At 49.5% G+C, this 16331-nt stretch overlaps 1 protein-coding gene across 1 annotated transcript in view; it reads right to left on the bottom strand.

Moving 5' to 3' along the window:
• FGD5 (FYVE, RhoGEF and PH domain containing 5) overlaps nt 1-8287 on the bottom strand; it is a 99496-nt gene extending 91209 nt beyond the window's left edge. The window contains exon 1 of the mRNA XM_049766105.1: nt 8245-8287. Coding sequence (XP_049622062.1) covers nt 8245-8257 — 13 coding nt within the window. The 5' untranslated portion in view covers nt 8258-8287. The remainder of the gene's footprint in view (nt 1-8244) is intronic.
• Nucleotides 8288-16331: the final 8044 nt, after the last annotated feature.

The following is a 16331-nucleotide window of genomic DNA, read 5'->3' as shown; positions in this document are numbered from 1 at the left end:
CCTCTGCATGGCATCTCAAAAAAAAAAAAAAAAAAAAGCAAAAAGAAACAGGTGAGGCTCACATTTCTTTTCTACTTAACTCCAAACAGTTTCACCCTGGATGACATAACCAGTAAACCAAGTCTAACTTCATACTCATGACGGTACGAACACAAAATGTAGTTTAAGACAACTGGCATACATCTTGTACCCAGTCCTTCCCCATCAAACATGTGCCTAGAGTACACAGTGCCAGAGTGACAGCACAGAAGGTAAGTGCTTGCCTTGCACGTGGCCAAGCCAGGTTCAACCCCCAGAATTCCATATCGTCCCCCAACTCCACCAGGAATGATTCCTGAGCACAGAGCCAGGACTAACTCCTGAGCACCACTGGGTGTGGCCCAAAAATCAAATAACAAACAAATACATAGCATGTGACCATTCAGATATATCCATAATAGATGTAGATGGTCGCCACAGGTGTAGGACTATTGGCCAGTGCACCTAGAATTAAGACATGTCCATGGCATGCCCCACCAAGTCCCCAATTTCAACAGGTCTGAGGTCAAAGTCAGTATCCCCTCTCCTCAGGATGCAGAAAACCACACCAAACTCAGCTGGGACCCCCTGGAGGTAATCAAAAGGCCTGAAGTTGCAGTGATCCCAGGGCAAAAATTTCATGTGCTCAATTCCTGAAAGAACCCAAGGATAGGGGCCGGAGCAGTGGTGCAGGCGTAAGGCATTTGCCTTGCATGCAGCTGACCTAGGACAGATTGCGGTTCGATACCCTGGCGTCCCATATGGTCCCCAAGCCAGGAGCGATTTCTGAGTGCATAGCCAGGAGTAACCCCTGAGCATCACCGGATGTACCCCCCCACAAAAAACAAACAAACAAGAATAGTGCCTCTTTATATGGAAATACAATGAAGGGATTCTGGATCCCAGTTTTTCATTAGAAGGGGCTAGATGGGGATGTGGGGGCCAGCAAAGTGAGTAGGGCATTTGCCTTACATGGGGCAGACCTGGATTTGATCTCCGGCACCCCATATGGTCCTCTGAGCACCTTCAGGAATGAACCCTGACTGTAGAGCCAGGAGTAACCCCTGAGCATTGCTGGGTGTGGCCCCCCCAAACAAAAACAGACCAAAAAGAATGGGTTGCGGGGGTGTCACAATTATACCAGGAACACTGGGAACTGACTTCGAGACAGGGAGAAAAAAAATCCAAGACTTTGGGGTGAGAACTGCCACTGTACCCCACCCCACTTCAGTCCACACCCATTTCCTCTGCAAAAACTACGCCCTGGGCCAGACACCCACATGCAGGTGATAAGCCAGAGGTTTTGGACTCCTTGTTTCATAAGCAATCAAATACATCTTCATAAGGAAAAATATTGGTCTAAATTAGTAACAAGTAAGGACTTTCGAGATTTTAATGGCTGAGTCTTGAGTTCGCTGTCCTAGCGGGGATCAGACTCTGGTACTTGGCTGATCTGGGTTTGAATCCTGACTCTGCCACTTCAAAGTCAGGAAGGTAGAACTTGGTTTTCTCATCTGTATAGTGAGGACAGGCAGCATCTACTCTCAAATGGTGGGCCTGAGGATAAAAGGTGCACCAAGGTATAATATTGAAGAGCTCAGGGTAGGCCTGCATGCTGAGTAAACACAACCAGCTTTCACTCTTCTGAGAGCTCAGCCTTTGTCTGGCTCCTTCAGGGAATCTCTCTCCACTCACACAGATTAAGGCATCTGCCTCCCACTCTCCACCTGAGGCCAGATGTTGGCAGGAAACTATTCTTGGGGGTCAGGGACTTCCACTTCTCATCCATAAAGGCGGCATTTCACAAGGGCACCCTGAGATTTGACAGTGACTAGCGGACCCAGAAAAATAACCTTCACCCTGGCTTCATGGCCCCCACCACTCTCACCCCATCCTTTATTTGATCCAGTTATCGATCAGGTGCGATCCTGCAAGGAAATGCTCCCACCACCTCCAGCCTGGGAAATAGAAGAACAAGGAGCATCCCACACACCCCCAGTCTCCCCTTTCAGTTCTTTTTTATTTATTTATTATTTGCTATTATTGGGGATACACCCAGTGACACTCAGGGGTTACTCCTGTCTGTGCACTCAGAAATCTCTCCTGGTTAGGGGGACCCTATGGGATGCAGGGGGATCGAACTGAGGTCCGTCCTAGGTTAGCATGTGCAAGCAAATACCCTCCCATTTGTGCCACTGCTCCGGCCCATCTCCTTTCAGTTTGAAGTCCATAGTAGCCTCGAGAGCAAAGGACACCAGAATCAGAAATGCCTTGTCAGACCCTCACTAAAATCTGAAGTTACTGAGATACAAGAGGGTCATGTAGTGAACTGGGGATTTTGTGGTTCCTGGGGGGTTCCTGAGTTTCCTGGAGATTTCCAGAGTTCCCTGGTTCCTGAGGCATCCATGTTTCCTTGGATCTAGAATTCCTGGAGTTCCAAGGTTTCCTGGAGTTTCCCAGGGCTCCCAGGTTCCGGGTGCTTCCTGGTTCCTGGATCCTGGAGCTCCTGGGAGTTCTTAGGGTTTCCAAGTTTCCTGGAGATTCTCAGGGTTTCTGGAGTTCCCAGGGTTCTTGAGGTACAATTCTCAAAATTCCTGCATCTCCCATATTTTCTGGAGTTTCAGGAGTCTTGAGTTTCCTGGTATTTCTGGGGTTCCCAGAGCTCTTGAGATTCCATATTTCCAAGAGTTCGGTATGTTTCTTGTACCCCAATCCCTGAACCTTTTCCTCGTGAGCATTTCCTCTGCCACGGATGGCACTGAGGGTGAAACAAGGGGTCCTGAGGCCAGAAACATGGGCACCCGCTTTGCCCAATCAGAAATGTATGAGCCTGGACTCAAGTCACAGAACTTTCCTGATCTACGGTGAATCACTGACTTTCACTGGCTTCTAACTGACTTCCCGACCCTAATTCATCATAATCGATATTTACTGAGCAATAACTGTGTGCTCCAGGTATGGATCAACCTCCTGAGTTATATCTTAGTGAACAAAGACCTGCTGGACCTTCTCTTCTAGCGAGAGAGAAGCCATAGAGTATGTGAATACCTGGTTGACCATGTTAAAGAACCAGGGAAGCTGTGAGGAAATAAAAACTGAGTTTTTTTTTGGACAAAGTGGTAGCCTAGGATTCACTCAACAAACAGGAGCACAAAGCAAGGAAGAGATGGGGGAAACTCAGGACTCATCAGGTAAGTTTAAGGATGGAGGATGAGAGGGGAAAAAAGGGGAAAGAGCAGGAGATGGGATCACAGGAGTCACAAGAAATGGGGAGCAGGGAGAGGTTGAGTTGGACGCAGGATGGTTTGAAAAATGGAATAACCTAGATGGAAAGAGCAGGAGAGGGACCGGAAAAATAGCATGGAGGTAAGGTGTTTGCCTTGCATGTAGAAGGACGGTGGTTTGAATCCCGGCATCCCATATGGTCCCCTGAGCCTGCAAGGAGCGATTTCTGAGTGTAGAGCCAGGAGTAACCCCTGAGCACTGCCAGGTGTGACCCAAAAAACAAAATAATAATAATAATAATACAGGTAAGAGGTGATGGGGGCTTGGGCAAGGTTGGCAGGTACAAATGTTAGGGGATGGAATTGGATTCCAAATAAGAGGCAGACAGGACTGACCAATGACTGGCTGTTGGAAAGAAGGGAGATGGGTGTGGAGTCCCAACCCCTCTAACTTTGGACCCAGGAAGGCCCCAGGTGGGAGCTGGGGCAGGAAGGGCTCCTATTCCAGTCCCGCCCCCAAATCCACAAGTGCACCCCGAAGTAGAGCTTTTCAAGTGGGCCCTCGGCTCTGCCTGTCTGAATTGTAGGGAGAGGCAGACTGGAGACTGAAAGGAGCCGTCCCAGACCTGGAATTTAAGGCATGAACCTGATGAGAAGTAAGTGTCTGAGTGTGGACAGAGAAAAGAGTGGGGGCCCACCTGGGAGGGTGTCCCCATTGCCTGAGGTTATAAGAGAGAACTCACAAATGCAGAAGGGGAATTGCGGAGGCAAGAAAGGGTTAGTGGGCTCCCAGCTGCTGCTCCTACCTCAGCCCTGCCTGCTGGCCACAGAGGACCCAAGGACCCCCTGCCCTCATCATATGGAGCCCCATGGTCTCTGGATTCCAGAAGATTCTGCACAGACTTGGAGCTGGAATCATAGGACAGTGGGGGAGGGGCGCTTGCCATGTACATGGCAGACCCTAGTTCAATCTCTGGCATCCCACATGTCCCCCCCAGTACAGCCATGGAGTGAACCCTGAGTGCAGAGCCAGGAGTAGCCCCTAAGCCAGCAGTAACCCCAGGTGTGGCCCAAAAACCCAGTTGAAAAGGGCTGGCGAGGTGGCGCTAGAGGTAAGGTATCTGTCTTGCAAGCGCTAGCCAAGGAATGATAGCGACCCGCAGGTTCAATCCCCTGGCGTCCCATATGGTCCCCCCAAGCCGGGGGCAATTTCTGAGTGCTTAGCCAGGAGTAACACCTGAGCATCAAAAGGGTGTGGCCCGAAAAACAAAAACAAAAATAAATAAAAATGGCTCACCTTCCAATTGCATCATCCAAAGGCAACTGTGGGAGCTCATATGAAGGACTAGAGGATGAGTAGGTGGGCAGAGGGGCATGACTAGAAAACGGGGGGATCCCAGGTAGAAAAAATAGTTTCCAGAGGCTGAACTCACAGCAAAGGTGGAGTCACAGATCAGTCAAGGCTGGGTTCCTGCCATGGGTTTAATTTCTGAATTTCTGAGCTTCTCATTTTAGCGGCTATAAGCGGGGACTTTCTCTCTCCTGTATCTCAGAGCCTGAGGGTACCCCTTCCTGTCCCTCAGTCACCAAGGCCCAGAACTGCCCAAGGAGTCTGGTACCCTTCCAGCCCAGATGCCAAGAGTTAAACTGGGGGGTGGGTTGGGGAACCAGAGTGACAAGATGAAGAGATCGTTAACAGCTTCTGGTGATAGGATCATCCCCGAGCAGCCCCCTGGCACCCGTTTATATTTTATCTAGTTTAATTAAATATCTGTCACTCATACATACATGCTTGCTGCTCCCTCCTTGGCGACATACAACAACTATGTACAGACTGAATTATCAGGGGCGTGGGGAGGAGCACTGGCCCCAGAGTTCCTCTGGGAAGGGGCACTCGCCTAGGAGTTGGGTGTCCCCAACTCAACTCCTGGCTCTGCCATCCGTTGGAGGTGTGATGGCAAGGCAAGTCCTTTCTATTCTCAGCAGAGTAAAGGGGGCGCAGCCAGTAGCAGAGGCTACTGAGTCCCCTCTTTCCTTTCCCTGTTTCAACTGCAGTTCACCATTCTCCCCCTGGAACTCTCATAACCATATGCTCCTAGAGTAATTATCTCCCAATTTCACCTTCCAATTGCATCTAAATTTAACTTCCATTCCTGGGTGCCTACTGGAATGTCCAAACCACGCCTGCTGATTTCTAATTAGATTGCTGAGAAGTGAGTCCAGTGATCCACAGCAGGACACGAAGCTGGGAGAAGGACCCCGGGGCTGCAGGGAAGGATAGGGGTACCAGGCTCAGGAGGATCTGGACTCTTGCCCAGTACCAGCAGGGTACACATGGATCTGGGAGAGGCAGTTTTGTCTCTCTGAGCCCAAATTTCTTCATAGAGACACACCCCCCCTTTCTCATCACGCTGTCAGGCACCCCAGGAAGTGATGGAGAGAGGCTATCTAATGAAGCCCACGGGCAGTTCCAGCCTGCTCCCTGTGCAACGAACAGAGTGTAGGGCCTGGGGATAGAAAAAAAACAGATTGCTAAGCTGCTCGGTCTGTTTCAATCCTGTACAGGTCCCTCATGGAATCACACCCCTCAAAATGCCCACCACCTCAGTTTTCCTCTCTAGAAAAGGGGGAATAGCTAGGGGCTGGAGAGATAGCACAATGGTGTTTGCAAACACAAGGGTGTTTGCCTTGCATGCAGCCAATCTAGGACAGACTGGTTCGAATCCCGGCATCCCATATGGTTCCTGTGCCTGCCAGGAATGATTTCTAAATGCAGAGCCAGGAGTAACTCCTGAGCCCCACTCTGGGCATGACCCAAAAACCAAAAAAAAAGGGGGGGGTTTAACAACTAGACCCGAGTTATGACAACAGAACTAAGGTAACCATCTCAGAACAGTGGCCCCCATAATCCGTCAGTATTTGCAAATACTGACGAATCACTTACAACATAAGACAAGTTCCAAGCCCTTTATAAATAAAGCTCTCGTTAATCAGGAAAGTTTAATGTCCCAGACTTCACTGTCTCCCATTTTTTCGATAAGGAAACTGAAGCGCCAGATAAGAAATTAGCTGGACTCTTGGTCCCATTCCCACATTGATGTGGCCACTACAATGTCTTCAATTAAACTACCTTCCAGCTTGAGCCATGGATGGTACGTGCTGGTTGTGGCCATGTCATCAAAGAAAGAGGCTCTTTGCTGAGATGTGGCTCCATGAAGCCCCAAAGCCACCGTGCCCCGGAGAAGGAAACCCAGAGCAGGAAAAAGTGGCATTCTATTCCCAGCCCTGACAGTAAGCTCCTAGGGGAGTCCAGGGTGCACTGGCTTCAAAGCACAGCAAGGAAGAAATCTGAGAGCAGCCAACCAGCTTTCCTGGGATCCAAAGTGTCTCCAGGCTCCCTCCAGCCCCTAGGTTCTCAGGGCAGTTGAGAGAAACAGTGGGAAAACTGGAATGGCTCTCACCATTGTTTGAGCTGGTGTTTTATTAGGAGCAGAGGAAAAAGTGCACTTGGCTCTGTCCAGGCCCTGCCGGAACAGGCAGGAGGCGACCTTTTTCCTCCAAGGAGTGGCTGGTTGGACGCTGGGACCCGGCGGCCAGCCTCTTCCACTCCCACAATGTGCCAGCCCTTCTGCCCACCACCCTGCTGCCCCCATTGTAGGCAGAACTCCTAGTCCAAGGGTCTACAAGTCCAGGGCCTCAGAACTGGCTGCATCCACTGCCTTGTCCCTCTCAGGTACCCCAAGAGGCTTCTTTGTGGGACCATTCCAGCCCAGTACCTTCTGCTGTACCCACACTTCTAAGAAAATGACTTACTTCATTGAAAAGCTTTTTTTTTTTTTTAGAAAAAAGAAACACTCCTTTAACAACACAACACAACACAACACACACACACACACACACACACAGAGCAGGATACCATGCTAAGACCGCCAAAATGGTGGCTTCCTGTTTCTTTAGGGATGTGTGTTTTGGAGAATGGCCTCTACAGGGGGAAGGAGACTTCTCCCTGGACAGGGAAGCAGAGTCCATTGATTGACCCCTCAGGGAAATATGAGGCCCCGGAAAGGGGAGATTTCCAGGTAGGCAGAACATGACTACTAAGAGGGAACTTTACTGGGGAGCGGAGAGTGGGTGGGGAATTGAGCAGTCCGGGCACCACCCCTGCCCGGGCCTCAGTTTCTTCATCTGTTAAATGGCATTTCACAGATAGAACTCGCCTGCATTCCAGGGATCAGCAGGCTGCTGCGCTGATCCCTCTCCCCAAAAAAGGCAGTGCAGTTGAGATATGGGAAGGAACCCCTGGGAAAAAAACCCCCTTGGGAAGATCCCAGCACCAAGGGTGCCTAAGGAAGGGGGTGCAGGCACAAAGAGGGCCCCTTGCCAGGGCACTCACGATAAGGGAGGGGTGAGCAGGGGTGAGGGAACTCCAGGCGGCAGGGGGCTGTGAGAGAGGGGTGTGTGTGATATAGGGGGCTTGAGGGCAGAGTGCAGGGTGAGGTGAGGGGCTTTGAAAGAGGGTGTGCAATGAAGGCTGAATGAGGGGTGCACAGCTGGGGAGGGAGGAGGGAGAGCAGAGGGGCCCTTTCCACTCTTTTCACACTTGGGAGTGTGAGTTCCAAGTCTCTGGGTGTGCAGAGAAGGGAAAGGCGGGCAGAATGGTTTCAGGGTGCGCCTCTGTCTGCCTCTGTCCGGACAGCAGCGAAAGATAAGAACTAGCCTGGATATAGGGGAGCTCCGAGGCACATCTCGCAGGGACTTGTAGGAGCTGGGAACTTGGGGCGCCAACCAAAGAAGGGGTGTCTTTCTAATCTAGAGATTGGGGCCATCAGTTACTCCGGGGCTTGAGTGTACCTGGCCAGAAAGAGAGGGGGCTTGCCAAAAACTGGGCGTCTAGGGCAGGTCCCCCACCCCAATCCTCAGATCCCCAGATTGTCACTTTTGGGGGGCCCCCAGGAGGTGCAAACTGAAAAGGTGGTGGTGGGTCGTGGGGAGGTCCCCTTACCTGCTCTGTTCATCTTCCAGGGCGCCTTCGGTCTGTCCGTCTGTCTGTCTGTCTGTCCGTCGGTGTGTCCGTCTGTCTGTCCCTCCGTCTGTCCGTCCCCAGCCTCACTCCATGGCAGCCCAGCAAGGTCCCCCTCTCCACCTCCCTGTGCGCCCTGGACCCAAGCACTAGGGCTAGGGCTGGGCGGGCCTCAGAGGGGAGGGCAGGAAAGGGGGTGCGGGGTCCAGGAGTGCCAGGGGTGGGGTGGCCGGGCTGGAGGGTTCTGGGGTGACCCGGCCAGCGGAGAGGGTCTCTGGAGGCGCTGAGCGCGCTGTGCGCTCTTGCGCTCTGGCCACCGCCCGCCTGGGCTCCCCCCGACGACGTCTCCCCGTTTCCTCCCAAGCCAGCCAGGCTCTAGCCTTTTTCCTTTCTGAGCTGTCAGGGACCCGCCGAGAGAGAGCGAGCAGTGAGAGAGAGAGAGAGCGCGAGTGAGCGAGTGAGAGAGTGAGATTTAAAGGGGCCGTGGCCATGAGGGGGATGGAGAGGACAGAGGGGACTTTTGGGGGGATCCCTTCTGGGGGTTCCCTTTCTCACCCTGGGGGTGCTGCTGATTCTGTCATAGTTCCACTCTTACCTGCCTGCCTGCTCCTCTGGGCTGAGTCTGGGAGGAGGGCAAGACTTCTTTCTAAGTAGGAGAAGGGGAGACTGATGATGGATAAACCCCCCAGATCTCACTTTCTTTTGGGGAGGGATAGGGGAGGCAGAGCAGCTGTTCCGAAAGTGTGCCAGCCCACCCGCAGGCAAGGAAAACGGTTCAAAGGTATGTTCCTGGAGACTTTCAGACTCTGCCAGCTCAGAAATCCCACAGTGTATAAAATACAACCTTTGGGTACTTCAGGAAAGTTGGATTTTTGAGGTGAGGTTAGGGTAGGGAGGTTCCCAGCAGGTGTTCCTTGGACTGTGTGGCCCTCAGAACCCGGCAGTGCCCAAGATCCAGCTCTGCATCTCTCTCTCTCTCTCTCTCTCTCTCTCTCTCTCTCTCTCCTCTCTCTCTCTCTCTCCTCTCTCTCTCCTCTCCTCTCTCCTCTCTCTCTCTCTCCTCTCTCCTCTCTCTCTCTCTCTCTCTCTCTCTCTCTCTCCCTCTCTCTCTCTCTCTCACTCTCTCTCTCTCTCCTCTCTCTCTCCTCTCTCTCTCTCTCTCTCTCTCTCTCTCTCTCTCTCTCTCTCTCTCTCTCTCTTCTCTCTCTTCTCACCTCTCTCTCTCTCTCTCTCTCTCTCTCTCCTCCTCCTCCTCACTCCTCACTCTCTCTCTCTGGCCACCCACCCCCTGGCTGAAGTCTGAGAAGCACATTCAGTAGAGACTGAGTCATTCAGGAAGGTGGTGGTGCTGGGGTGACATTGAAAGGGACCCCTGAAGGATGAGAAGCCTTTCTAAGCTCAGATAGCACCGCCCAGCTGGGGCCTTCTTCCAACTGACTGTGTGATGGGAAATCTGGGAACCAGAGCTCCCGGTCTTCCTTCTACCATGGTCTCCCCTGCCATAGACAGGGCTTTGCCTCCTGCATAGGCACTAGGGGGAAGAGGGAGGTGGCTTCTGAGTAGAGAAGGTTCTAGCAAAGTCAAGGCTTGAGTCATGAGGGCTGATATCTGTAGGCAAGTGAACAGACTTCGAACTATCCCAGGTAGAATGTCAGGGTAGAGTGGAGGAGCTTGTGGCCAGAAAAGGCAAAAGACCTCATTGTTGTTGATAAAATGTATGTGGTGGGGCTGGAGAGATAGCATGAAGGTAAGGCGTTGCCTTGCATGCAGAAGGACTGTCGTTCGAATGCTGGCAACCCATATGCTTCCCCGAGCCTGCCAGGAGCAATTTCTGAGTGTAGAGCCAGGAGTAACCCCTGAGCCCTGCCGGGTGTGACCCCAAAACCAAAAACCAAAAATAAATAAATAAATAAATAAATAAATAAATAAATTTACGTGGTGGCAATTTGTGTATCTTCAACTTCAGTGTCTTGAGACTTAGCTCCGTGTACTTCAGTCCTTTCCAACTCAGATTCAAATTCTCTTTGTTATATGCACAGAGACCTGAGTTCCCCATGAGATTCTACATTTCCCAAACCCAGCTCCCAGCATGGCGACTTCAGAGCTGTAGAGTGGTAAACTGTGGGCCTCTGTGGGAACAAGAGGGAAGGCCCAGTTTCATCCAAGGTGATCGTGACAAGTATCGACTTAACTGTATGGAAGTTGGGGTGGAATGGTGCATAAATCTCCCCTTTTCTGTCCACCAAATAAAAGAGAAGATGCAGAAATGAGACCTGGGAGACTGTGAGGGTACAGAGCAGGGGTTGACTGGTTGCTTGCTCACTGGTTCAGCCAAACCCTCTAAGTGTTAGATAGCCCAGCCATTCTAAGTTGGAGTTCAGAATCTAGGTTCAGACCATCAGCATTCAGGGTCACTTTGGTTGTCTGGAATGAAAGGAGGCAGAGGATAGAACTGTTTGACTCCTACCAGTTGGGTTGAGACCTTGGAAGGCAGCAAGATTCCAAGAGGACCTGAGGCATTTTAGGCATTTCAATGGTGTCTCCATGGAACCTAATTCGTTTTGGCCCTGTGCTGGGCCAACTTTTTCAGACAAGTCGATGTTTTCATTGCATGGACACAATCCTTTAGTGCTCTAAGCTGGTCAGTCTTGGGGAGCAGGATTTCTTAGAAAGACAGCACATCAGGGGCCAGAGAGATAGCATGGAGGTAGGGTGTTTGCCTTGAATGCAGAAGGATGGTGCTTTGAATCCCGGCATCCCATATGGTCCCCCGAGCCTGCCAGGAGCGATTTCTGAGCCTAGAGCCAGGAGTAACCCCTGAGTGCTGCCGGGTATGACCCAAAAACCAAAACCAACCCCCCCTCAAAAAAAGACAGACAGAACTTCACCCCCTCTTTGAGCCTACTGAATGAGAACCTGTATCTTCCTTTATTACTAGTGAAGCAAGATACTTTTGATTTTTGGTTATTGGGTCACACCTGGTGGTGCTCAGAGATTACTCCTGGCTCTGTGCTCAGAAATCCCTCCTGGCAGGCAAGGAGGACCATATAGGATGCCAGGATTCAAATCACCATCTGTCCTGGATCAGCTATGTACAAGGCCTTACCACAGTGTAAATCTCTTCAGCCCCAGAAGCAAGATAATTTTTTTTCTGTCATGGTAATTATTAATGTTGTAACTGCATTCACCCCTCCTTGAGGTAAGCTTCATATCGTGAGCCTATCCTTCCAGCCCTCATCTCTGGGCATTATTACAATAAAGTCTTTTATTTTTCTTAAAAACCCATAGATAAGTGAGACTATTCTGTTTCTCTCTCTGACGTATTTCACTCAGCATAATGGTTTCCATGTCCATCCATGTATAGGAAAATTTCATGACTTCATCTCTCCTGACGGCTGCATAATATTCCATTGTATATATGTACCACAGTTTCTTTAGCCATTCATCTGTTGAAAGGCATCTTGATTGTTTCCAGAGTCTGGCTATTGTAAATAGTGCTGCAATGAATATAGGTGAGGGGAAGGGATTTTTGTATTGTATTTTTGTGTTCCTAGGGTATAAGATAATTTTTATTGAAAAAGCTTTACTTAGATGTGAGGGAAGAGAAAGAGAGGAAGTATGTGTTGAAGAGAGAGCAAAATCGTCTCCTGAGTGGAAGAGAGCCAAAGCAAAAAGATATAGAGACAAGCAGGCAAGATGTGTGTTAAAGAACACAGGCTGAAAGGAAGAAGTCAGACTCTGTATGAATAATAATCTGTATTACAACTTTGTTGTTGCTGGTTTTTTCCTGAGTAGCTGTGCTATTTCAGTGTATAGAAGTAGAGAAGAGATCTCAAAATTTCCCCTACGTTCTTATAAAGTGAGAAATGAATCCGCTGGTCCATGAAGTTCTGGGTATATACTCACTGAAAGCAGGTGAATAGCCTTCATGGAGGTCTGTGTTGAACTTTTACTTAGCTACTTGGTACCCTGCATACAGGAGAAACTGAGGCAAACATTGGTGCCGAAGCAAGGATGGACAAAGTCCCCATGAGGTCTTCTGTGAAAGACTCTTTTATCCCATCTTTATAAAAATCTCACTCTTGGGGCCAGAGTGGTGGTGGCGCAAGTGATAAGACATTTGCCTTGTACACGTTAATCTAGTTCTATCCCCTGGCGTTCCATATTGTCCCCCAAGTGATTTCTGAGTGCATAGCCAGGAGTAACCCCGGAGCGTCACCGGGTGTGGCCCAAAAAACAAAAACAAAAACAAAACAGAAAACAAACAAAAAAAGAAAAACCTCACTCATTTCACACCACTGAATAATTGCAAATAACTAACCAAGCTCTCAAGTTTTGTTTGATTTGTTTTATCTTTAATTGACTGATTGACTTGTTTTTAGGCACCATGATTCACAATACTGTTAATGACAGGATTTTCTGCATACAACGTTCCAATACCACACCATTCACCAGATTTCTCCCTGCCCAACTACCCTGCCCCATTCCCCGGTTTTATATTTTACAGCTCACAGTATAGAGTTTGATTATGGCCACTTTCAGGCCAGGTCTGAGATTTTCCCATTTTCGAGATTTTTCAATTGAAAATTGAAATTTTCAAATTTTCTATTTCAAATTGAGATTTTCAATTTTCCCAAATGAAACAACGAAATTTTAGCCTTTAAAGATATATATATATATATATATATATATAATATATATATATATACATATATATATTTATCTCTGAACTGCCACTGAGTACTTAGACCTTTTGCCTTTTGTGGAGAAAAAAATGGGGTCTCTGGAGTCCAAAAGGGCATTGTAGATTCCATGCTTAAGTAAAACTTCCTAATTTTATGAGTTCCTTAAGGGATGGAGATGGGGATAGAGATAGAGATGGGATGGAGAAGTTGATAGAGGACTTGGAATGGGTTAAGGTGTTGAAGATTATGGAGATGGTAGGTGGAGTAGAGTGAGGCCGTAGAGTTAGCCTGGGTGAGTTATTGATGGTATCAGGAGAGATGATAGTTGAAAGAGGTAGAGGTGGTGATGAAAATGTGGGGGATAGAGTGACAAATGAGCAAGGGCTTCAATGTTCGATGCACCAAAGAAAAGATGTTTCCAATAGTCAGATGGGTTCCTAGCAATAAAATAGTCTAGGGCCTCAGGGTAGCAAGTCAGTGGTCACAAGTCCATTTGCCTAAGGAAGGAGGGCCGGATACATCTCCTTGTTTTCCACTCCAACTGAATCTGGGAGCTGAAGCTCAGCAAAAGATCATAGCATCAGTGGCGGTTAGGAAAGAAGTCAGGTCTGAACTTGCTAGCTGAAACTGCATATTGTGTGGAATGAGGAGCTGTGAGATCAAACGTTCACCCCTTTGTTCGCATTCCCTAGTAAGAGAAAATGGATGTGAAGGACCATAAGGCTTTTTGTAATCACTGTGGCTGATCCAGAGGGATGGGGAAACAGGGGTCTTATGAAAATGAACCCTACATAATCTCCAAACATGGGGCAGCTGTAGCTACCCACGAAGGGTGCAACCCCTCTCTCTCTCCTGTTCTGAACTTTTCATGCATCTATTTTTCCCTCCTATCAGAACATCGACAAACTCACACCCAGGAAAGCCAAGACCCACAGAGGGAAAGTCATAGCTGGGATCAGAATTCGAAGCAATCAGCTTCCATGATTTCCCTGTGCTAGGCAAAATAGTTCACCTAGATTTTCACATTTTTCTAAGTCATTCCTGCTCTCTCAATTCTCATCAGATGATGAGCCAGCCAGGCAAGGTTATACCCACCTGCCAGGCTGAGAAGCCAAGGCCTCGGGGGAAGTAACTGGTAGAATCATACCACAAATTAGGCAAACAGCCAGACCCGGAACCAGAGGGGCCCAGAACAGACTCCCCTGTAGTCTAGAAACACATTCCTTCTCCCTGGTGCCCTGCCTTGGATTTGCCCTCAAATGGTTGAACCCCCTGGCCATCTCTGTAGTGCTAGGATGGGGAGGGTCACTGCACTGTAAGTAGATCAGGTGGGTGGGCAGGAGGGGGGGTTCTCTAAGGAGGCCCCCTCTCCCCCTATCTTTTCCCTCTTTCTGTCTCTATTCTCTCTTCCTGGCTGCTCAGATGGCCAGCAGTCTCCAGCCCATATTGCAGGAGGCTGGGAAGGGTGGGCAGGGGAGCCAACTCCCCTGTTCTGAATCACCCATATGGGGACAGCTAGGTAGGAACCTCTGCACCCAGGAGGCTACAGGGAACAACTGGACAGCAGCAACCAGAAAAGAACAGTGAGGGCGGCTGAGCAAACTGCAGGGTGACCGGTCACAGTCCATAGAGGAGAGACCCGAGGGTCAGAAAGGACAGAGACTTAATCAGGATTTAGCTAGTAGAGGAGCTGAAGCTAAACCTAGGTCTGTCTTGTCACCAGGACAGTACTGTTTCACACAAGGACACATTTTGAATAAGGTTATAGTGGCCTGAATCAAGAGTAAAAGCCAGACTTCCTTTCTTCCCTTGCTTGCTTCCCTCCCTCCCCTCCTTCCTTCCTCCTTCCTTCCTTCCCTTCCTTCCTTCCTTCCTACCTTCCTTCCTCCTTCCTTCCCTTCCTCCTTCCTTCCCACCCCTCCCCTTCCTTCTTCCTTCCTTCCTTCCTTCCTTCCTTCCTTCCTTCCTTCTTCCCTTTCCTTCCTTCCTTCCTTCCTTCCTTCCTTCCTTCTGTCCTTCCCCGCCCAACCCTCTCTCCTCTCTTCTCCTTCCTTCCATCTTCCTTCCTTCCTGCCTCCTTCCTTCCTTCCTTCCTTTCCTTTCTTCCTTCCTTCCTTCCTTCCTTCCTTCCTTCCTTCCTTTCCTCCTTTCCTTCTTTCTCTTATTTCCTCCCTAACTTCCTTCCTTTTTTGAGATCCTTCCCTCTTCATTTATTCTCTGCTTCCTTCCTTCACTTTTTTATTTCTTCTGTCCTTCTTCCCTCCCTTCTTTTTCCCTCCCTTCTTCCCTCCTTCCTCCTTCCTTTCTTTTTCCTCCCTCTCTCCTTTGAGTTCTTCCTTCCCTCTTCATTCATTCTCTCTGCTTCCTTCCTTCACTTTCCTCATTATTCTGTCCTTTTCTTCCTTCCTTCCTCTGTCCTTCCCTTCCCCACCTTTCTTCCTCCCCTCCTTCCCTTCCTTCTCTCTTCCTTCCACCTTTCCTTCCTTTCTTTTTTCCTCCCTCCCTCCCTTCCTCCTTTGAGTTCTTCCTTCCTTTCTTCCCTCTTCATTTATTCTCTGCTTCTGTCCTCCCTTCCTTCCTTCACTTTCTCATTTCTTCTGTCCTTTTTCCTTCCTTCCTTCCTTCCTTCCTTCCTTCCTTCCTTCCTTCCTTCCTTCCTTCCTTCACTTTCTCATTTCTTCTGTCCTTTCTCCTTCCTTCCTTCCTTCCTTCCTTCCTTCCTTCCTTCCTTCCTTCCTTCCTTCCTTCCTTCCTTCCTTCCTTCCTTCCTTCCTTCCTTCCTTCCTTCCTTCCTTCCTTTTGTCCCATTGATGTTGGCTCAAATGGGTGCTAGTGGAGAGCATGTCACCCATGGTTCTTGGGCATAAGCAGGGACAGGACTGCACTGAGATAACCTTGGGTTACTCTTTGATTTAGTGGCATCTTTCTGGGCAGGACAAGGGCAGATGTTTCAAGTGGGAAACTGCCTAAGCCAGTGACAGAGACCCACATGCCCTGTGCTGTCTCTAGCCCTTACCTATGATCTCACAGCAAGCCCTTTCAAAAACAGGCAAGATTCCTCTCTCTGTAGCAGCACCCAATGGGTGTCTGGAGAGTAGAAGGAAAGCCTGGAGGGAGGGCAAATGACCAAAGATCCCCAGAGAGCCTAGCCAAGCTCACCGAATGTCCCTGATCAGAGACACGAGGGGCTCCAGAACATACTGGGAAGGCTTCCAGGGGGAGGTGAATATTTCTTTACACTTTGGTAGGATCCCACCAGCAGAAAGGGGATGGAAGGATTTGTGAAGCAGGACTAAGAGAGAACCAAGCCAGTAAGTAGCACAGAGGAGCTGCAAGTGCCCAGTTGGGGGGCAGGGGTCCCCCCTGCCCCAGCTGACCTTGGAG

Source organism: Suncus etruscus, chromosome 20 (assembly GCF_024139225.1).
Source record: "Suncus etruscus isolate mSunEtr1 chromosome 20, mSunEtr1.pri.cur, whole genome shotgun sequence".
NCBI classification, from domain to species: Eukaryota; Metazoa; Chordata; class Mammalia; order Eulipotyphla; family Soricidae; genus Suncus; species Suncus etruscus.
This window is presented reverse-complemented; position numbering and strand designations above follow the sequence as displayed.